At 40.9% G+C, this 23,337-nt stretch overlaps 1 protein-coding gene across 1 annotated transcript; it reads right to left on the bottom strand.

The window, feature by feature from the left end:
* Positions 1 to 217: 217 nt before the first annotated feature.
* Positions 218 to 23,123, bottom strand: LOC113470015 (sodium/potassium/calcium exchanger 4-like). Its single transcript, XM_026828137.1, has 10 exons — positions 22,612 to 23,123; positions 9,264 to 9,454; positions 6,942 to 7,089; positions 4,001 to 4,191; positions 3,196 to 3,367; positions 2,755 to 2,856; positions 2,284 to 2,373; positions 1,830 to 1,940; positions 1,338 to 1,357; positions 218 to 860 (listed from the first exon to the last, which is right to left on the bottom strand). The coding sequence occupies exons 1-10, from the start codon at positions 22,769 to 22,771 to the stop codon at positions 789 to 791; spliced, it is 1,257 nt and encodes a 418-aa protein (XP_026683938.1). The 5' UTR covers positions 22,772 to 23,123; the 3' UTR covers positions 218 to 788.
* Positions 23,124 to 23,337: the final 214 nt, after the last annotated feature.

Below are 23,337 nucleotides of genomic sequence, written 5' to 3'. Positions count from 1 at the left end.
CTTGGCCCCCTGGTATACTTTCGTACCAGAATTTCCTCATTCAAAACGTTGTACCTTGGCCCCCATAAAGTTGAGATTTGGCCGTAAAGTAGATATTATTTTATTAGATAGATACGTTTACAAGAAGAAGAAGAAGAAGAAGAAGAAGAAGAAGAAGAAGAAGAAGAAGAAAAAAAAAAAATTGTTTCAAAGATTAAAATAATAATAAAAAAAAGTCTCCTTGTGAAATATTATTTAATATTATACCCTTGCGGCTCGCAGCGAGCCGCACAATTTGACCCGGCGGGCCGCATGCGGCCCGCGGGCCGCCAGTTTGACATGCCTGATGTAAAACAAGTATTTAGCCAGATATTTTATTAAAATTAAAAAATAACGACAAGCTAGACTAGATACCTCGCTTATAAATCTCAAAATAAAAAATAAATGGCAGAAATGGCTTTCAATGGGGAATGGGGCCCCGACCCCAACACAAGACAATGGGGTTCCGAACTTCCTCCAGAAAAATCCTCCAGTGATTGATAAGCAGATCCGGCAACAGTGTACACTCTTCAGATGTTTGCGTTTTGATTGAGAAATGACTCACGAGGGATTTTTTTCGAGTTTGGGAAATTTTATTCCAACTTGTGCACGATGGGATTTTATTTTTTTCTTACCTACGTGTTTTTTACTTTCTAGGTAGGTATTAGGTAGGTAGGTACCTATTTTTTTTTTACTTTCTTTCTTGTTCTTCTGGAATGCCATAAATTTATAAAAAGTCTTTCCTCAACCTCGAGACTTTTGTTCAATGTTCAAAACGTAAACTCTGTATAAATGAAGAGTCCAATGAAGATTGCGTACATGACGAGACAGACAACACCAATCTGAAACAAAGAAAGAGGAAAATTATTAGCCACCTTCTTACCTGCCTATAAAGAGTAGGTACCTACCTATACCTATGCTTTCAGAAACACACCCCAGATCACACTCCAGTCATTCCAAAAAAATAGGTAGGTACCTATTGTTCCTTAGCGAACATTTATTTAATTCGGATATCTGCTAGGTCTTACTGAATCTGCAATCGACTAGAGCAAACATGCACTCCGGATGACCTAGACTTGCAAACGAGAAAGCAATTCATGTGGCAAAACACTGGAGATTCCAAATCTAAAGTTGGTGACATTTGCGGACTACTGAATCAAGCATCGAGGCGCGCGAACGTCAGGAGTTTCATGGGTTTTCGTTATTTCTGACTCCCATTTGAAATGAACCCATACAATCCAATATTCAGTTTGAAATTCTAACCCTAATTTAAAAGGAGAGGACGACTTACGTAGGTACTCCTATAATGTTAAATTTACCTTGATGTCCAGTTTGAAATATTTCAAGATCAGAGCTCATTTGTGTGAGAAAATGTGAAAAAAATCCCCTAAAAACCAGTTTTTTCTTCACCATTTTCCGCTTCTGCGGGGTCGGTGTTATCTGTCAGCCTTTACCAGTCAGCTCGGTTTTGAGTTAGATCTCGGGTCAGTCCTTTTCACGCTTTGGCGGCTCCCAACTCAGACAATTAAGCAGTTACTTTTCAATGGTGGCATTAGCAGAGTAAAACTGTGTCCACATCGATCGACGGCCGTCGAAGAAGAAGAAGAAGAAGAAGAAGAAGAAGAAGAAGAAGAAGAAGAAGAAGAAGAAGAAGAAGAAGAAGATGAAGAAGAAAACAATAGAATTAGAATCTTATGTAAGGTCTCATTCAGTATTGTCCTATGGACCTATGGTCACCCCAGTATCAATCTCATATTTCAATTATTTCATAATTTTCATTGTTCATATCAAAACTTGAATCAGTTTGAAATCATTAACACAGAAGAGCAGGTACATGACGAGTATAATCAGCACCAATAGGAACAGGGAACGGTCCAGACCTGCTGAACTGATCTGGGTGGCGTGATCAGCACGAATTAGAATATCCTGTCTTCCTTCTCTCTTCGATTTCGGGACGATAAGACCATAGCAGTTACAGTTCCCTCTGTCAAACCTCTTTAAAAATAATAAAAAAAAACACATCTTCTTCTTTTCCTTCACCATTTTCCGCTTCTGCGGGGTCGGTGTTATCTGTCAGCCTTTACCAGTCAGCTCGGTTTTGAGTTAGATCTCGGGTCAGTCCCTTTCACGCTTTGGCGGCTCTCAACTCAGACAATTTAAGCAGTTACTTTTTTAATGGTGGCATTAGCAGAGTAAAACTGTGTCCACACAAAGTTGAGCGGCCGTCCATTGATCGATTCACATCGATCGACGGCCGAATTAGAACAGCATCTAGGAACCATGGCAGCCCCATGCATACCAGAATACCGAAGATGCTAGAGCCGAGAGTGTTACCCAATGCCATCGACCCTAGACCTGAGGGGAAATGGGGTTGAGATGAGAATAATAATGGTTAGAGTATTTTAGTCACATTTTGGGAGTTAGTGCTGTTTTTACGGCTTTTCATGACTTAACATTCAGAAATGTGGTAAAAATGGTCTAGGTATAGGTTAGGAAACTCAACTTCACACAGCCGGGAAAATCCCAGCAGCACGCGATCATCCAGATGTAAACCACAGGAAATGATGCTTAACTTCAGTGAACTAATGGAAAATAAGTTTTCAACGTGCTGGAAAGTGTAAATTTTATGAACGCCGGACAATTATTTGAATATGCAATGTGCAAAAGGGGGGGGAAACGCTACGTTCTTAGTACGTTTTTTACAACCCTTGGGTTATAAAGTTCCTAGGTACCTACCTTGCTTGGCTACAATGACACTGGACACCGTCTCGGGAATGCTTAGTCCAGCTGCTATGAATGTCATACCCATTACTGAGTGAGGAACGTTTAGCTGCACACCTGACGAAAAAAAAAGATAACTTGGGAGCTGAAGGGACCTAGGAGGTGGGTGAGATAGGTATCACATAGGCTTGCACACCGGAGATCTCGGGTTCGATTCCTGACTTAGAATTCCCCTCAAAAGTTTAAAAGACGATCCTTACTTTACCGCAAACAACAGAAACATGATTGATTTAAACTCATTAGCACAAAGCGTCCTATTTTTTTTTTTTTTTTTTTTTCAAAGACATTTATGCTTTGGTTCATTGAGCACATCCACTGATGACAGAATTACTAATACTTCATAACAATAATAATTTAATTATGGTAATCGTTAATATTAGGTAGGTACATAGTTACCTAATATCGTGATCATCCAGATGATAATATAGGTGAGGACAGCCATCCAAATAGCGCACATGACAAATGTCAGGACCAAAAGGATGTTGCCCTGAGTTTCACAGGACGGAATGGTAACTTTGAGTAACAGCTTGGCAGGAAAGGTCAGGATGCTATCCTGTCTTCCTTCTCTCTTCGATTTCGGGACGATAAGACCATAGCAGTTACAGTTCCCTCTGTCAAACCCCTTAAAAAAAAAGGGCTACATGTAGAACGAAGGATTTGAACCAAAACTGGATTTCGCCAGACCGAAATAGGAACCTGACTCCCCATGAGCTCATGTGACGTGACGTGATAGTTACCTTCATTCCGGACAGTAGAATACACAACGAAGGGACCGCCAGAACGTAACGCCTGACCCCACTACAGTGCCTGTTCCTATGAACTTACGTGACTCCCCATGAGCTCACGTGACTCCCCATGAGCTCACGTGACTCTTAATGAGCTCACGTGACTCTTAGTGAGTTTACGTGACTCTTAGTGAGCTCACGTGACTCCCCATAAGCTCACGTGACTCTTAATGAGCTCACGTGACTCCCCATGAGCTCACGTGACTCCCCATGAGCTCACGTGACTCTTAATGAGCTCACGTGACTCCCCATGAGCTCACGTGACTCCCCATGAGATCACGTGACTCTTAATGAGCTCACGTGACTCTTAATGAGCTCACGTGACTCTTAATGAGCTCACGTGACTCTTAATGAGCTCACGTGACTCCCCATGAGCTCACGTGACTCCCCATGAGCTCACGTGACGTGATAGTTACCTTCATTCCGGATAGTAGAATACACAGTGAAGGGACCGCCAGAACATTGAAAACGCCTGAGCCCACTACAGTCCCTGTGCCTACGTCTCCGGCCGCGTAGAATGTGGATATCAGATTGGTGAATAGTTCTGGGGCGTTGATACCTGCGGCCATGAGCGTAGCTGCGGCAACATCTTCACTCAGTGATAGTTCTGAGGGAGGAAAAGAGGAGAGTAAGGGCTACATGTGCCAGCCTACATCTGCAGAAAAAAAGGTAAAGTAACAAGCAATTATTGAGGAGCTGGGTGCAAAAAGGGCAATAAATGAAAATCATCAAACTGAGATACCTATTTAACTTTAAAGTTTTCAATTTTTCATCAAAATCCTTCAAAAGTATGTTTACAAAAAACGCTGTAACTCATCGAAAAAAAAGGTATCACTGCAGTTCAAACGCTGGAAGATAAAGCGCATCCCGTTCTATTCAAAAAAACCGTTTTACGCAAAAAGGGCAAAAAATCCATATTTCCCTTTTTGCACCCAGCTCCTCAATTAAAGAAATAGGTAAATAATCGGCCCGCCTTGTTAGCATGGATGAGGGTAGCGCGTCTGCTTTTTAAGTGCTAGGTCACGGGTTCGTTTCCCACTCGGGGTGATCTTTATCCTAAAGAGTTAAGGTTACTTTCTCCTACCCTGTCCTCCTTCTCCCTTTAATTTCAGGACAATAAGACCTCTGTTGTTACAGTGCCCTCTATCAAACCTCTTCAAAGTCCAGTAAAGGGACTTTTCAGACCTATACTAGCAGTATAATGTATAAACAAACAAAGAAAAGATAAAATAATAGTTAGTATCAGTTTGTAAGTAAGATGGTTGACTTCAGGGCTGTATTCAGCCCCCCCTTAAATACGGTCCTGGTTGACTTACTGGTTGGTTGATCAAAAGGAATCTCCGAGGAAAATTCTGTCCTCGGCATAGCCCCGCTGTCAAAGATATGTGGTTGGGGACCTTTACCTGAAAAGAAGGAGAGCGATTAGGGCAGACTCGATCCTACGTCTTTTGTGAGTACCACAGTACGTATTACTGAGTGCCTTCTTTATAATTAGTTTATTAGTATTACCTATTTCCCATTTAACATCAATCTTATTCTTAGTACACTGATAATTCCGCCACTGTCCTTACTAGGCCGAGTGTACCCTCTGTACCCTCTAAGCATAGAGCCGAAGAAACTTCGACCCCGTCGGGGATTGGACCCTGGACCTTCGGCGTGGAAACCTAATATGATATCCACTCACTCGGCCAAGGATTCGCCTCCTTCCTCCTTGCCACACAAAGTGTTAGATCTCAAATCATTCCCGTTAATATTCACATTATTCACAACAATCACATCACAACACATCACAACGATCGAGACCCACTTATGACATTTTTTTAATGATGTTTCTTGATTCGTTCAATAATAAAATCACGATTTTTTTAGTTTCTTATCAATTTTTTTGATTAATTATAGTCTTAAAACCCCACCATTCAACATTTTTTATTGTTATTATTAATGTATGACTGCGTAGTGCGTACCACCTAAAATGTATCCGCGTACCACCAGTGGTACGCGTACCACCGGTTGAGAACCTCTGAGTTAGAGAATTATCCGTACGCAGTTTCCTTTTATCAGAATAATAATAGTGCTGAAATACAGCTCGAGTTTCTTTAGTTTGAATAGGACTAAAAAGTCCATTTACCGCAGAAGTAGGCTACTGCTTATAGAGGACAGAGCCGTATCCAGGATTTTGTGTGTGCGAAAAATTTTCGGAGGCTGGCCCACCGTAAAGGAGAAAATAAATCTCTAGGGAGGGGGGCCTCGATCCACCCAAAAAGGGCCTGATAGAGAAGAACATAATGGGAGATAAACACTAAAGAATTTAACTTATTGTAAGATCACAGAACCGCGGAAAACACTTTCAACCACAGAAACACTACAAAAACAAAAGAAGCCCTAGTTGGTAAAAAAGTCACAATCTCAAATTTTCTGGTCAGGAACGCAAAATTGAAATATTTCGATCGTCAGTTATAAAGTTAGAATGTAGTTACACTTCAATAGATTATATGCAGTTAATATTTCGATCGTTATAAAGTCATAATCATAATAGGTTGCACTTCAACAGGTAATTGTACACTTCCGTAGGGACAAAAAGCTCACGTGTCGAGAAAACAGAGGTCCCATAAAAGATCCTTGTGGGACCTTGCGTACTATTGCAGGGTTTTTCCCTCTCCAATAATATAGAGATAGGACGATACTTATTATCATTTTTATAAGTACCTAGTTGTTGTTATTATTATAACTTAAATTTTGTGATATGTATATGCTATGGTGTATAAGTAGATACAATACAGACACTGAGAAAAGTCTAGAAACATGCTCAGGGCTTCAGCACGGTGGGTAATAAGGTGGCCCTTGTCAGCCTCGTGAGACAGGTGGTTTTTGAGGAGCTGGTAAAACGGAATCAAGGGAACTGTACCTGTTAAGGTCTTTTAGTCCCGAAAGCGAAGAGAGAAGGAACACAGGATAAGCGAAAGCCAGCCATTCCGCCCCAGTCAGTCATTCGAACCCAGCGCTTACAAGGTAGACCCTCCAAGCTTACTAGGCTGGCGAATTGTAAATTAATCCATGGAGTGGGCAAAGTTGCTCCTTGCAAATTATTGAAGCTTGTCTACAATGTCTTCTTAGTTGAGGACCACTTCTTTGTTTTGAAAGACCACCCGTTTAAAGAAATGGGAAATGAGTGACATAATGGGAGGGCAGTAGAATTCTCAATGTCGAGGACAAAATGCCATACCTCGGCCGGAATGGAACCCATGCCCTCCTGATTACCAAACGACCGTCTTGACCACAAGGGTGAAACACTCATCTTTTTTTTATTTTATTTTTTTCTTCCAGTTTTTGTCGAAGTTCCTCGCTAGTTCTACTTACCAACAATATACAAGGAGTAGAGAGCCAGCATGAAGAGGGACTCATACCACATCACTCTGCCGTCTTGAATGACAAATGCCAGAACGGTGACGGCAGCCATATAGAAAATGGAGTCCCGGGTCAGTGGAACGTCTCCGAGTTGAATCATCTGAAAAACGGGAAGCCATTTATTGGAAGGAGGTAATTTAATTATTTTATTTAATAATTTACAACAGATGGGCTGATCCTTTACTAAATATCTAACGTTACAAAGGTCCATATCTCCAACTACACCTACATAGTAAACCTAACAAACCTAGCATCAACCACATCTTCTAGCCAGCCTAGTTAGCTTAGTTGGTAGTGCGTCTGCCTTGTAAGCGCTAGGCCGCGGGTTCGATTCCCGCCCGGGGCGGATTTTATCCTGATGGGATAATGTTCGTTCTCGGAAACGGCTGGCTTTCTCCTATCCTGTCTTCCTTCTCTCCTCGATTTCGGGACGATAAGACCATAGCAGTTAAAGTTCCCTCTGTCAAACCTCTTAAAAAAAAAAAAAAAAAAAAAAAAAAAAAAAAAAAAAAAAAAAAACAAAAAAAGCTTCTGCGGGTCGGTGTTATCTGTCAGCCTTACCAGTCAAGCTCGGTTTTGAGTTAGATCTCGGGTCAGTCCCTTTCACGCTTTGGCGGCTCTCAACTCAGACAATTTAAGCAGTTACTTTTTTTAATGGTGGCATTAGCAGAGTAAAACAGCTGTGTCCACAACAAAGTTGAGCGGCCGTCCATTGATCGATTTCACTCATCGATCGACGGCAGTCGAAGAAGAAAGAAAAGAAGAAGAAGAAGAAGAAGAAGAAGAAGAAGAAGAAGAAGAAGAAGAAGAAGAAGAAGAAGAAGAAGAAGAAGATAACAATAGAATTAGAATCTTATGTAAGGTCTCATTCAGTATTGTCCTATGGTCACCTCAGTATCAATCTCATATTTCAATTATTTCATAATTTTCATTGTTCATTATCAAAACTTGAATGACTACGGACGACAAAGAAAATTCTTTCAAAGATAAGAAGTAGGTCAAGTAGGTTTGTCAATGAAATTGACTATATCAAGTAATTATGCATTGAATAAAACATTGAGAACTGCACAGTTAAAAATAAAACCTAACATGCAAGTTGTTTGATATGTCAGAATTTTTTCAATGTTCAATGGAAGTACCTACTACACGTGAGCTCACGTGACGTGATGGTAGTGTGACTATAATCAACGAAATCACCTACTTGATGTCCAATTGTACAATGAAATTACCTACTTCTATTACGTCACGTGAGCTCACGTGACGTGATAGAAATGTGACTCTAATCAACGAAATCACCTACTTAATGTCCAATTGTACAATGAAATTACCTACTTCTATTACGTCATGTGAGCTCACGTGACGTGATAGAAGTGTAGCTGTCATAAACAAAATCACCTACTATGTGTCGTTTTGGCAACCCAAACTTTGGGCGGTCCCAATAAATTTCATTGATTGTTTCTCTATCGGAGAACTCTGAGCCACATCTTTCTGACTCCCCATGAGCTCATGTGACGTGACGTGATAGTTACCTTCATTCCGGACAGTAGAATACACAACGAAGGGACCGCCAGAACGTTGAAAACGCCTGATCCCACTACAGTGCCTGTTCCTATAAGCTTACGTGACTCCCCATGAGCTCACGTGATTCTTTATGAGCTCACGTGAATCCCCATGAGCTCACGTGACGTGATAGTTACCTTCATTTCGGACAGTAGAATACACAACGAAGGGACCGCCAGAACGTTGAAAACGCCTGACCCCACTACAGTGCCTGTTCCTATGAGCTTACGTGACTCCCCATGAGCTCACGTGACTCCCCATGAGCTCACGTGACGTGATAGTTACCTTCATTCCGGATAGTAGAATACACAGTGAAGGGACCGCCAGAACATTGAAAACACCTGACCCCACATCCCTATGAGCTTACGTGACTCCCCATGAGCTCACGTGACTCCCCATGAGCTCACGTGACTCCCCATGAGCTCACGTGACGTGACGTGATAGTTACCTTCATTCCGGACAGTAGAATACACAACGAAGGGACCGCCAGAACGTTGAAAACACCTGACCCCACTACAGTGCCTGTTCCTATGAGCTCACGTGACTCCCTATGAGCTCACGTGACGTGACGTGATAGTTACCTTCATTCCGGATAGTAGAATACACAGTGAAGGGACCGCCAGAACATTGAAAACGCCTGACCCCACTACAGTGCCTGTTCCTATGAGCTTACGTGACTCCCCATGAGCTCACGTGACGTGACGTGATAGTTACCTTCATTCCGGATAGTAGGATACACAGCGACGGTACCGCCAGAACATTGAAAACGCCTGAGCCCACTACAGTGCCTGTGCCTACGTCTCCGGCCGCGTAGAACGTAGAAATCAGATTGGTGAATAGTTCTGGGGCGTTGATACCTGCGGCCATGAGGGTAGCTGCGGCAACATCTTCACTCAGTGATAGTTCTGAGGGAGGAAAAGAGGAGAGTAACGGCTACATGTAGGACGAAGGATTTGAACCAAAACTGGATTTCGCCAGACCGAAATAGAAACTTTGTCTTCTAGGCCCATCTTTAATTTGTTTTTGGAAACAAAACAAACTCAGAAGCCAAGGCATTGCAAAAGAGAACTCTAATAGCAAATTTCTAGAAGAGCAAGACGAAAGAATCACTGTGAAACTTGTCAACCAAACTGAAGGGTTACCTAGATATCATAAGACTGAAATACATAGGTGTGATAGGATAAGGATGAGGATGAACAGATTTAAATACAAACGAGGAATCAGACTCCATCTAGTGAGCAAATCAGAATCAACAACTGTTACCTCAAGGTGTGTTCTCTTAGCGGCGAAAAACTTTCAAAAAACTTGCGCAAGTCTTTTCTCAAGAGAAACAAAATGTTTTTTTCATTGCAATTCTTTGGCTTGATGCCTCCGACCAATTCTAGATTCACAATCGCGGCTATAAAACACACCTTAATGGTCTTGCCGATCAGTCAAGCTGATGAACAGGGTATAGAGGTGCTCTTTTAAAATGTTAGCATACTTGGACTTTTGGTCCTAAGCTGACAGTCTAAATAAAGCATTATACTTTGTTCATCATTCCATACCAAGCAGATCAGCACCGCTTTTCACCATCCAATAACAAGCGGACGAATTACTTAAACCTATCAGACTTATCACGTTTTCCACTCAAGCCAGCGCGGCGTACTGCTGGTGGCTAGAGCTTGGTTCGTTCTCAGACCATGGTCACATTCCTCTTCTTCTTATCTCCGCTGCTGACTGAACTGAGGGAACCTTGTAGACTTGGATTGAACAGCATCAGATTGCCGCTGTTATTCCTTGCATAGTTGTTGGTATACTGGCTAGGGGGCGGTACTGTGCTCTGTTGATGTGTGCCGTAGATACTGTCAGGGTGGTTGAATGCAGGGAGGGGAGGGACGGGAGGGGGGTATTGATCATGGTGGGGGTATTCATCTCCTATTTGACCATAGGGACTGACACGTCTCTCATGTTCATGGAGGAGTTGACTGGCAGTCCAGGACTGGTAGGGACTGAGGGTTCGACCTCTGACTAGGGTTCCATTACCACTGATCACACTCAAGCCATTGTTTTGCTGGTGAGGGATATGATCCGTTATCAGGACGGGAAATGTCACCGCCCCTACCGTTCCCAGCGGAAAAGTAACGGCCGGGAAATCTTCCGGTGTCGAGTCATCCATCGGGGAATTTCCCGGAATTTCAAGGTCATAAAAAGAAGGAGTAAGGGGAACCTCAAAAAGAAGGCGAAAAGGGGTACTAAAAGAAGAAGAAGAAAAAAAAGGGGGAAAAATCAAAATACCAATTTACACCTGAACAGCCTGAACTTGAATTAGATCGAAATAATTATGTACTTTAGATATATTATGTAGGTAATATTAATTTATTACGTAGATATTACAACCATTCAATAAATATGGATCTCCCTCTGACAAACGAAGTACCGAACCTTCTGGGAAAATTAGGTCCAATGAAAAAATTAAATAAATAAACACCTAATAGATAAACACTAAAGAATTTAACTTATTGTAAGATCACAGAACCGCGGAAAACACTTTCAACCACAGAAACACTACAAAAACAAAAGACACCCTAGTTTGTAGAAAAGTCACTTGGGTAAGTGAATCTCAAATTTTCAGGTCAGGAACGTAGAAAAAAGTGAAATATTTCGATCGTTAGTTATAAAGTTAGAATGTAGTTACACTTCAATAGATTATGCAGTTAATATTTCCATCGTTATAAAGTCATAATCATAATAGGTTGCACTTCAACAAGTAATTGTACACTTCCGTAGGGACAAAAAGCTCACGTGTCGAGAAAACAGAGGTCCCATAAAACATCCTTGTGGGACCTTGCGTAGTATTGCAGGGTTTTTCTCTCTCCAAATTTATAGAGATAGGACGATACTTATTATCATTTTTATAAGTAGGTACCTAGTCGTTGTTATTATAACTTACATTTCGTGATATGTATATGTTATGGTGTATAAGTACAATACAGACACTGAGAAAAGTCTAGAAACATGCTCAGGCCTTCAGCACGGTGGGTAATAAGGTGGCCCTTGTCAGCCTCGTGAGACAGGTGGTTTTTGAGGAGCTGGTAAAACGGAATCAAGGGAACTGTACCTGTTAAGGTCTTTTAGTCCCGAAAGCGAAGAGAAAAGGATAAGCGAAAGCCAGCCATTCCGCCCCAGCCAGTCATTCGAACCCAGCGCTTACAAGGTAGACCCTCCAAGCTTACTAGGCTGGCGAATTGTAAATTAATCTATGGAGTGGGCAAAGTTGCTCCTTGCAAATTATTGAAGCTTGTCTACAATGTCTTCTAAGTTGAGGACCACTTCTTTGTTTTGAAAGACCATCACACCCGTTTAAAGGTATCAAGTAATTATGCATTGAATAAAACATTGAGAACTGCACAGTTAAAAATAAAACCTAACATGCAAGTTGTTTGATATGTCAGAATGTTTTCAATGTTCAATGGAAGTACCTACTACACGTGAGCTCACGTGACGTGATAGAAGTGTAGCTGTCATAAACGAAATCACCTACTATGTGTCGTTTTGGCAACCCAAACTTTGGGCGGTCCCAATAAATTTCATTGATTGTTTTTCTATCGGAGAACTTTAACAAAAACTATGTACAATACAAAATTTGATACAGGAAATGAATTGTTACATGGCACAACACTAAGAAGAGTAAAATTTACCTAAACAAAGAAGAAAATCATGTGATTTATTATGAAGTATAAATTTAATGTACTTTATTTTTTATTTATATATCTTTATACAGTACATAACAGAGAATTTCTTTTTTATATTGTACCTATTAGGTCGGTACATAAATGTTCTGAATACATAGGTAAATAGGGTGTCTTTTTTAGGCAGGATTTTAGGCAGGGAAAGGTGAGTTTTTGAGCTAAAGTATAGGTTCAAATAGATTGCTACTGGTACTTGTACAAACTACCGACCTACCTATGCACCTATTCGTCGTCATACCCATGATGTAGGTACGACGTACCTATAATTTGAAGTACTTATTTATGTAAATAGGCACTTCAAAGGCTAAAAGTATGAAAACTTTTTTATTCAGAACACTTAGGTACCATTGGAAAAATTAATTTTACAACAAAAAAATGTAAGAATAAAGATAGCATAATATATTGAGATCACAAAAGTGGTTTTTTTAATGTAAATATTGATGTATCCATAACACGTCAAATCAAACAAAAATATGGATAAATATTTAGTTATGTACAAAATTTCATTCGCTTTTCTCTTCCTCTTTTATCTCTTTCTCATTATTTTCTCTCTTTTTCTCGTTCTTATCCAGATTATCTTTCTCCAAAAACGTATACATGAGTATTTTTCAATCTCTCTACCTACTCTAATCCTCTCTATCTCTATCCATTCTTTTTGAACTTTTCGCACCAAATTGATTGCAGTCGTTTTCAAACAAAATTGTTTTATTTACACGCTTTCCATTTTTACAATAAAATCTAACAAAAACTATGTACAATACAAAATTCGATACAGGAAATGAATTGTTACATGGCACAACACTAAGAAGAGTAATAAAATTTACCTAAACGTGCAGTCGTTTTCAAACAAAATTGTTTTATTTACACGCTTTCCATTTTTACAATAAAATCTAACAAAAACTATGTACAATACAAAATTTGATACAGGAAATGAATTGTTACATGGCACAACACTAAGAAGAGTAAAATTTACCTAAACCTAAACAATTGAGTAGACTGGAATTAGATATACAGAATACATATGAATGTACGAGTTGTGAATATTACCTATGGATTGAAAAATATGGAAGTTCTTCAGGAGCTAAGGAGTATTCTAAAATGATTCATGTGTTGTAAAATCCAATCTACGCATATATTGAAAAAATTAGGATAAAGGATTAGGTTAGGTTTACTAATAGAAGTACTAGTAAAAAATATCGGTGGATCTTCCTACACTTTAAAAAGCATAGGGATAGGTCTTGGTTTGAAAGAAGTAATTTTAGTATTGTCTTCTAGGCCCATCTTTAATTTGTTTTTGGAAACAAAACAAACTCAGAAGCCAAGGCATTGCAAAAGAGAACTCTAATAGCAAAATTTCTAGAAGAGCAAGACGAAAGAATCAGTGTGAAACTTGTCAACCAAGAGGTTCTGTTGAAAGTTTGAACCAAACTGAAGGGTTACCTAGATATCATAAGACTGAAATACATAGGTGTGATAGGATAAGGATGAGGATGAACAGATTTAAATACAAACGAGGAATCAGACTCCATCTAGTGAGCAAATCAGAATCAACAACTGTTACCTCAAGGTGTGTTCTCTTAGCGGCGAAAAACTTTCAAAAAACTTGCGCAAGTCTTTTCTCAAGAGAAACAAAATGTTTTTTTCATTGCAATTCTTTGGCTTGATGCCTCCGACCAATTCTAGATTCACAATCGCGGCTATAAAACACACCTTAATGGTCTTGCCGATCAGTCAAGCTGATGAACAGGGTATAGAGGTGCTCTTTTAAAATGTTAGCATACTTGGACTTTTGGTCCTAAGCTGACAGTCTAAATAAAGCATTATACTTTGTTCATCATTCCATACCAAGCAGATCAGCACCGCTTTTCACCATCCAATAACAAGCGGACGAATTACTTAAACCTATCAGACTTATCACGTTTTCCACTCAAGCCAGCGCGGCGTACTGCTGGTGGCTAGAGCTTGGTTCGTTCTCAGACCATGGTCACATTCCTCTTCTTCTTATCTCCGCTGCTGACTGAACTGAGGGAACCTTGTAGACTTGGATTGAACAGCATCAGATTGCCGCTGTTATTCCTTGCATAGTTGTTGGTATACTGGCTAGGGGGCGGTACTGTGCTCTGTTGATGTGTGCCGTAGATACTGTCAGGGTGGTTGAATGCAGGGAGGGGAGGGACGGGAGGGGGGTATTGATCATGGTGGGGGTATTCATCTCCTATTTGACCATAGGGACTGACACGTCTCTCATGTTCATGGAGGAGTTGACTGGCAGTCCAGGACTGGTAGGGACTGAGGGTTCGACCTCTGACTAGGGTTCCATTACCACTGATCACACTCAAGCCATTGTTTTGCTGGTGAGGGATATGATGTCTTTCCTCTGGGTAATGTGCCATGACATGAAGGGAAGGACGCCGAATAATGTCTTGTTGACTGGCATGGTAACACGATTCCTGGGCGCTGGGATGGCAATTAGCTGTAGAGTTATCCAAGCAATGATATAATGAAGCTTTAATTCGCAACGATTCGACCAACCAAGTAGATCAGACGTAAAATATACTGCATGTAGGTATCCACAGGTAACTAGGGCTTGGGTAGAAACAACTGGACTGTACAGTTGATGAATAACATGAAAATGCATACTTGGTTGCAACGAGTCAACATAGGTATAGCACATAATTATAAACTTGGGCGCATTCATTGAGATTGATGCATAAGGTAAGTACGTACATAATATAGGTATAATCACAAGCATGATACTTCATTAGGTTTTGAGATTTTTGGAAAGGATTGAGCGGTAGCATATTCGTGGGTAATTAAGGTAGAGCACGAAGGAGCAAAACAGAAACTTGTAGGTAGATTGAGGATTGTAGGGAGGACGGGTGCATTCATAGGATTGAGCTGGATGATGAGGATTTAAAGTTGAATAGGATTGATCTTGATCTCGCCGTCGCGACGCGTCGTGTTCCAAAAAAGCTTTAAATAAAAGCACCTACTTGCCATGTCCTTCCTTATGCGCCAAAAGCTAACTCTTTGTCGGAAGTACCTATTCAAATCTTCTCTTTGTCGGAAGTACCTATTCAAATTCAAATAACCGAGTCAATAACCCTGGCTGCTAATGTCGTGACTGAACCAAAAATATTCTTTTCATCTTTGCTCCTTGGTGTTACCTAGATTCCTAGATTATGCTCTATCAGGAGTATATCTTCTGCTTCCTTATGCTCTATTAGGAGTATATCTTCTTCCACTTCCTTATAATCCTTACCTTTACTACTAGAAGTAGTAGGGAGTGCTTCCAATACTTCCATACTACGCACACTGAAGTTAGAGGCCTTAGAGAGGCCGTGATGCTAACACGGTATTTGTGGGTTCGTTTCCTCGTGGTATGGAACATCGTTTTGACTTACAAGAAGTACCTAGGTAAGAAGTTTATAAATTCAAGAACAGTTAATGTACCGACCAATTTATGAAATTAGGAGAAGAATAAGGAATGAAAAAATGCCCGGTTCCCATTTATCAAGTGTTTTGCTTCTTCAACTGTTGAAAACCTCGACCAAATACATAGCCGTTCCATAGTGTAAGATTGGCGAAAGTGTTCTGGAAGTTTGGACATCTGGAAGAGGTCCGAAAAAAGTTTTCCCTCCTCTCGAAACCTTTCACCGCTCTACCAACTTTTATCGACTTACAACCTCAAGCGCCAAGAGCGGTTCTACAACCATTTGTTATTCAATGACAATAAAACTGAACCGATTACCGAAGAATTTGAATAATGTCGCTTCATGAAATAACTCGCCTAGCAAAACTAAGACCTGGAAAGGACATTAAAATAGTTTTGAACATACTTCGAAAGACTAACCTCTAGAACTTACCTCAGTGTAGATAATCAGGGGGTTGATGCTGGCACTGGTCCACGCGCGTGCACGCACCACAGGCACGCGGCTACTCCACGGAGTCGCCATCACTTGCACGTAATGCGGCTGCGGACTGCCCTGGAACCTTTCAATAGTATAAGTCCAAGTACCGGTCTCATTGATATTCGCCGGGATGGACATGAGGCGTAGCGAGAGCATAGCGTCAGACCGGGTAGAGTAGACTTTCTGCGAGGGAGAGGTCAGGGTGATGCCGCGAATGAGAGGGTCTTCGATGTCGTGGGTCAGGATGGTGAAACGGGCAGGTTCCCCGAGACCTTCCTCAAGAACGAAGCTGCCGGTGACGGACGCGGTGGTGGAGGAGGTGCCATCATCGATCAGCTCGCGACGGTGAATCTGAAAACGAAGGAAGTGGTATGGTTGGATTAGTTTGGAACGGCAAAGATTTTGTCTTAAATTCATCAATTCTAATTCTGTTTGTCTTTATAAATTTTGAGATTCGTAGCCTAGTGCATATCAAATGCCTCGGACCAGAAGACCTGAAGCAAAGTTCATCGACAGTCTGTGCAAAGACTTTTCCAGATAAAATTCAGCCCTAATAATCACCATAGGGGGTTCACTTACCTCCATGGGCAGATCGGAGCGGCTCCCCTGGTAGTACATCTCGGTAATACTATACAAGACATTGGTCAGCTTGAAGTAGGTCGAAATGTAACTGGACGCCATGTTCTGGCGCGCTTCGGTCACAGTGAAAGCAGCGCCGTTCGTCTTTTGCGCAATCCAATCGAGGGAGCGCTCACGGTACATGCCGGGATAGGTGACTGTGGCGATGCGAATCTTGAGATCCACGGAGCGCAGGATTTCCTTGGTGATTTCGGGTGCGTAGTTGCGCGTGCCGGGTGCGATAAGGACAATGACGGAAGAGCCGGGGCCACTGGTGCGCGTGCGTTCGTCGAGCATCTGAAAATAGGACGGTGAAGGGTTAGTGATTGTGGGGTTGGGCGGTAAAGGGTTGATGACAAAGGCATTAACTGTTGGATACAAGTTTGATAGCACATAAACCCAGCAATGGTTTGAAAATCCTACTAGACGTTCTTTGTTCGTCTTCACTACGAGAAATTTCTTTCTAAAACAGGGTGCTCTCGATTTTATCCCTGAGTAGAACCGTACAGTGCTTAGTGGTACCAAATTAGGACTAAAAACATATAACGGTGGTTCTTGGAAAAGGAACTTAGCTCACCTGAATAGCCTCCCGAATTCCACAGGCCAGACAGGCAGGGGATCTCGAGTCGCCAGGAGTATACGGGATATTAGAGGCTACCAAATCCCGGGCTCCAGAGCTATGCAGAGGGCTAAGTCCGTGCAGCTTATGGGAAGAGGTTTCGTTGACAGCAACCAAATAGGAACTCTAAAAAAAAAAAAAAAAAAAAAAAAAAAAAGACAGAGGTTTGACTATAGTAGAGTTCACTGGGTTTGACAGAGGGATCTGTATATGCTAAGGTCTTATCGTCCCTAAATCGAAGAGAGAAGGAAGACAGGATAGGAGAAAGATGCAGGCAAATTCTAGGGGTACATTATCTGTTGAGAATAAATTCCTCCCCAGGCGGGCATCGAACCCGCGGTTCAGCGCTTTTAATAGGCAGACGCCCTACAATCTAAACTAATTACGCTGTCAATAGGAACTTTAATCTTATAAACAAAAAATAAATAAATAATATTATCTACCTACCCATTTATCTATCCATTTTTTGTTCCAAAACAAATACAGTCTTGTAAAACAAAATAAAAAAATGCATGTAAAAGAGAAACGAGAACAGAAATAAAATCCTACTACTCTTCTTGGATGGGGGATGTTAAACAGGGAGTAGACCAGTTTAGTCTGGCTGGGGGGATTCAAATAGGGAGTATACCAGCCTGAATTCCCGTTGCTAAAGATACAGCAAAGATTCCGCTGTCAATAGGAACTTTAATCTTATAAACAAAAAATAAATAAATAATACCTATTACCTACCCGTTTATCTATCCATTATATTTGTTCCAATCCAAAGCAAATACAGTCTTGTAAAACAAAATAAAAAAAATGCATTTAAAACAAGTATTTAGCCAGATTTTTTATTAAAATTAAAATGAACAAATAACGACAAGCTAGACTAGATATCTCGCTCATAAATCTCAAAATAAAATGGGGAACACAAGACAATAATGGGCTTCCGAACTTCCTCCAGAAAAATCCTCCAGTGACTGATAAGCAGATCCGGCAACAGTGTAAATTCTTCAGATTTTTGCGTTTGGATTGGGAAATAACTTACGAGAGATTTTTTGAGTGTGGGATTTTTTTCCGACTTGCACGATGGGATTTTTATTTTTCTCGTACCTACTACCTACACGTAGCGTACATACATAGGTAGGTACGAGATTTTTTTTTTATTTTCTATTGTTTTTTATTGTTCTTCTGGAATGACAAAATTTTTAAAAAAGGTCGTGCCTCGACCTCAAAACTTTTTGTTCAATGTTCAAAATGTAACCTCTGTATAAATGAAGAGTCCAATGAAGATTGCGTACATTACGAGACACACAACACCAATCTGAAAAAAAGAAGAAAGTAAAAATGAGATACCTACCTAAGTACCTACTTACTACTTACCTATATAGCTGCTACTTCTACAAATCTACATAGTAGGTACATACCTATATAGACACTAGATTGGTAGGTACCTTATAGAAGAAGAAGAAGAAGAAGAAGAAGAAGAAGAAGAAGAAGAAGAAGAAGAAGAAGAAGAAGAAGAAGATTAACTTACTTTTTTGTCCGATAAGAGGTGACAGGATTCCGATTTCTTCGTCACCAAGGTGTACTACTCGTCTCCTTAAGTAATCTTCGGATACCTCGACGATTTTCGAGTTGTACTTCATCACTGGAGAGAGAAATATAGAGTTAGGGAATGAGGCTGGCCCACCGTAAAGGAGAAAATAAATCTCTAGGGAGGGGGGCCTCGATCCACCCAAAAAGGGCCTGATAGAGAAGAACATAAAGGGAAATGAGTCAAATGAGTGACATAATGGGAGGGCAGTAGAATTCTCAATGTCGAGGACAAAATGCCATACCTCGGCCGGAATGGAACCCATGTCCTCCTGATTACCGAACGACCGTCTTGACCGCAAGGGTGAAACACTCATCTTTTTTTTTTTTCATTTTATTTTTATCTTCCAGTTTTTGTCGAAATTCCTCACTAGTTCTACTCTTTTACTTACCAACAATATACAAGGAGTAGAGAGCCAGCATGAAGAGGGACTCATACCACATCACTCTGCCGTCTTGAATGACAAATGCTAGAACGGTGACGGCAGCCATATAGAAAATGGAGTCCCGGGTCAGTGGAACGTCTCCGAGTTGAATCATCTGAAAAAAACGGGAAGCCATTTATTCGAAGGAGGTAATTTAATTATTTTATTTAATAATGGGTCACGGTTGGTCCAGTGGTGAGGGCACGATTGCCAAGGTGTACTACTCGTCTCCTTAAGTAATCTTCGGATACCTCGACGATTTTCGAGTTGTACTTCATCACTGGAGAGAGAAATATAGCTCCGTTTAAAGAGTTTAGTGGATGTTTCCAGACTTTACAAATGTCTTGTTTTGATAAATACTGTTTTGCCAATACTGGATGCCAGCTACTGGGTAAATGTACTTAAGAATATTCAAGTATGCTGGTGACATAATTTTTCTTTCTTTCTCCGTCCAAAGCTTATTGAAAATTGGCGAAAACACTTCGGTGATTTGTGATTCTCATGGACAATATCTTGAAAGGTCATATTATGCTAATATGTATCAGTATCAGCACATTAACTAGCAGAGACTTAGAGAGTAGAGGTAACTCGGTGCACCACAGAGGTGACTAGGTGCACCACACAGGTAACTCAGTGCACCACAGAGGTAACTCGGTGCACCACAGAGGTGACTAGGTGCACCACACAGGTAACTCAGTGTACCACAGAGGTGACTAGGTGCACCACAGAGGTGACTAGGTGCACCACAGAGGTGACTAAGTGTACCACAGAGGTGTCTTGGTGCAGCACACAGGTAACTCAGTGCACCACAGAGGTAACTCGGTGCACCACAGAGGTGACTAGGTGCACCACACAGGTAACTCAGTGTACCACAGAGGTGTCTTGGTGCAGCACAGGGGTGACTAGATTCGTAGAAGCTTAACCCATCCTTTAGGGCTGTTCGCCCCGACACCTAAGCTTCGGAGTGGGCTTTTTGAGTTTGGAGTTAAGCCTTAGGTGACTAGGTGCATCACATAGGTGACTCGGAGCACCCCGTATCTAATTGCTACTATTACAAGTATGGAGGACCTACAACACCAGGTGCTTGAAATTAAGTCAACATCATGCGTTGTGATAACAAATACCACTAGATATGTAGGTGCTTTGGATACACTAAGATAACAGTAGATAATCCCCTGCGGTTGACTGAATATGGTGATTTGTGATTCTCATGGACAATATCTTGAAAGGTCATATTATGCTAATATGTATCAGTATCAGCACATTAACTAGCAGAGACTTGGAGAGTAGAGGTAACTCGGTGCACCACAGAGGTGACTAGGTGCACCGCACAGGGAACTCAGTGTACCACAGAGGTAACTCGGTGCACCACAGAGGTGACTAGGTGCACCACACAGGTAACTCAGTGTACCACGGAGGTGACTAGGTGCACGACACAGGTAACTCAGTGTACCACAGAGGTGACTAGGTGCACTACAGAGGTAACTCAGTGTACCACAGAGGTGACTAGGTGCACCACACAGGTAACTCAGTGTACCACAGAGGTGACTAGGTGCACCACACAGGTAACTCAGTGTACCACGGAGGTGACTAGGTGCACCACAGAGGTGACTAGGTGCACTACAGAGGTGACTAGGTGTACCACAGAGGTGTCTTGGTGCAGCACAGAGGTGACTAGATTCGTAGAAGCTTAACCCATCCTTTAGGGCTGTTCGCCCCTACACCTAAGCCTCGGAGTGGGTTTTTTTGAGTTTGGAGTTAGGCCAGAGGTGACTAGGTGCATCACATAGGTGACTCGGAGCACCCCGTAATCCCGTATCTAATTGCTACTATCACAAGTATGGAGGACCTACAACACCAGGTGCTTGAAACTAAGTCAACATCATGCGTTGTGATAACAAATACCACTAGATATGTAGGTGCCTTGGATACACTAAGATAACAGTAGATAATCCCCTGCGGTTGACTGAATAACTAACGTCACAACTGCTAAGGTCTTTAGTGACGGTCTTACTTTACTTTTGCTAGCAGCAGGTCTTGTTCATTGCAGGTCGCACCTACGTTTGGGCAGACTGGCAGAGGAGAAGATGGACCTCGTCTTGAATAGATCCACAGTCACACAAACTATCTTCTTAGTGACGGTACGAGGGTTTTATTCTAAAGTCGGCGACACGAGTACGTTCCTTTCGCCATTTTCAGGTGGTAAAAGAAGGAAGACAAGATAGAAGAAAGCCAGTCGTTCCGAGAACGAACATTATCCGTTCAGGATAAAATCCGCACTGGGCGGCAATCGAACCCGCGGCCTAGCGCTAATAAAGCAAACGCGCTACCAACCAAGCTAACTAGACTGGCAGATTCCTCTTTGGAGTTTCAATTTCGTCAGTTATTTTCAGGGATCTCTAGAATCAAAGCTGGGTAGCTCGGTCCACAGCTAAAACTTTCAAAAGAAAGGGAGAAAGAAAGAAGAAAATCATGTGATTTATTATGAAGTATAAATTTAATGTACTTTATTTTTTATTTATATATCTTTATACAGTACATAACAGAGTATTTCTTTATTATATTGTACCTATTAGGTCGGTACATAAATGTTCTAAATACGTAGGTAAATACCTAGGGTGTCTTTTTTAGGGAGAATTTTAGGTAGGGAAATTTTTTGAGCTAAAGTTTAGGGTCAAATAGGTTGCTATTTGAACTTGAAGAAACGTATGAAAACCTATTTATTTAGAACATTTAGGTACCTACCATTGGAAAAATTAATTTTACAACAAAAAAATGTAAGAATAAAGATAGCATAATATATTGAGATCACAAAAGTGGTTTTTTTAATGTAAATATTGATTTATCCATAACACGTCAAATCAAACAAAAATATGGATAAATATTTAGGTATGTACAAAATTTCATTCGCTTTTCTCTTCCTCTTTTATCTCTTTCTCATTATTTTCTCTCTTTTTCTCGTTCTTATCCAGATTATCTTTCTCCAAAAACGAAGCTTTAAATAAAAGCACCTACTTGCCATGTCCTTCCTTATGCGCCAAAAGCTAACTCTTTGTCGGAAGTACCTATTCAAATCTTCTATCCTCAATTCCTTATACATTCTGTCAATCTTTAAATTCGCCAAAATATTTGGCCAGTTCTGTAAGAAGATTAGGGTTTCATTATCCTAAAAAGTTGACTTACTTTTACAGAACGTCTGAACGCAAGGCACAAAGTACTGGTCACAAACGGCAGACAGTATCACAAACACATAGACCGTTATGAGGACGGGAAATGCCACCGCCCCTACCGTTCCCAGCGGAAAAGTAACGGCCGGGAAATCTTCCGGTGTCGAGTCATCCATTGGGGAATCTCCCGGAATTTCAAGGTCATAAAAAGAAGGAGTAAGGGGAACCCCAAAAAGAAGGCGAAAAGGGGTAGTAAAAGAAGAAGAAGAAGAAGAAGAAGCAGAAGACGAAGAAGAAGAAGAAGAAGAAGAAGAAAAAGGGGGAAAAATCAAATTTACACCTGAACAGCCTGAACTTGAATTAGATCGAAATACTTTAGATATATTATGTAGGTATTATTAATTTATTACGTAGATATTACAATCATTCAATAAATATGGATCTCCCTCTGACAAACGAAGTACCGAACCTTCTGGGAAAATTAGGTCCAATGAAAAAATTAAATAAATGAACACCTAATAGATAAACACTACCTAAACGATTGAGTAGACTGGAATTAGATATACAGAATACATATGAATGTATGAGTTGTGAATATTACCTATGGAATGAAAAATATGCAAGTTCTTCAGTAGCTAAGGAGTATTCTAAAATGATTCATGTGTTGTAAAATCCAATCTACGCATATATTGAAAAAATTAGGATAAAGGATTAGGTTAGGTTTACTAATAGAAGTACTAGT

The sequence above is a fragment of the Diaphorina citri genome, unplaced genomic scaffold (genome assembly GCF_000475195.1).
Source record: "Diaphorina citri unplaced genomic scaffold, Diaci psyllid genome assembly version 1.1 scaffold1340, whole genome shotgun sequence".
Classification (NCBI taxonomy): Eukaryota; Metazoa; Arthropoda; class Insecta; order Hemiptera; family Psyllidae; genus Diaphorina; species Diaphorina citri.
The sequence above is the reverse complement of the archived record's forward strand: the minus strand, read 5'-3'. Positions and strand labels throughout refer to the sequence as shown.

Bases quoted from the DNA above. Each gene is read 5' to 3' on its own strand.
- LOC113470015 (XM_026828137.1), bottom strand. From the start codon at position 22,771: ATGGATGACTCGACACCGGAAGATTTCCCGGCCGTTACTTTTCCGCTG. The intron at 9,455-22,611 runs GTAAGTCAACTT...TTCCTCCCTCAG, and splicing joins CGTTCAGACGTTCTGTAAAA to AACTATCACTGAGTGAAGAT. The intron at 861-1,337 runs GTAAATTTAACA...TCTTTGTTTCAG, and splicing joins ATTTCAAACTGGACATCAAG to ATTGGTGTTGTCTGTCTCGT.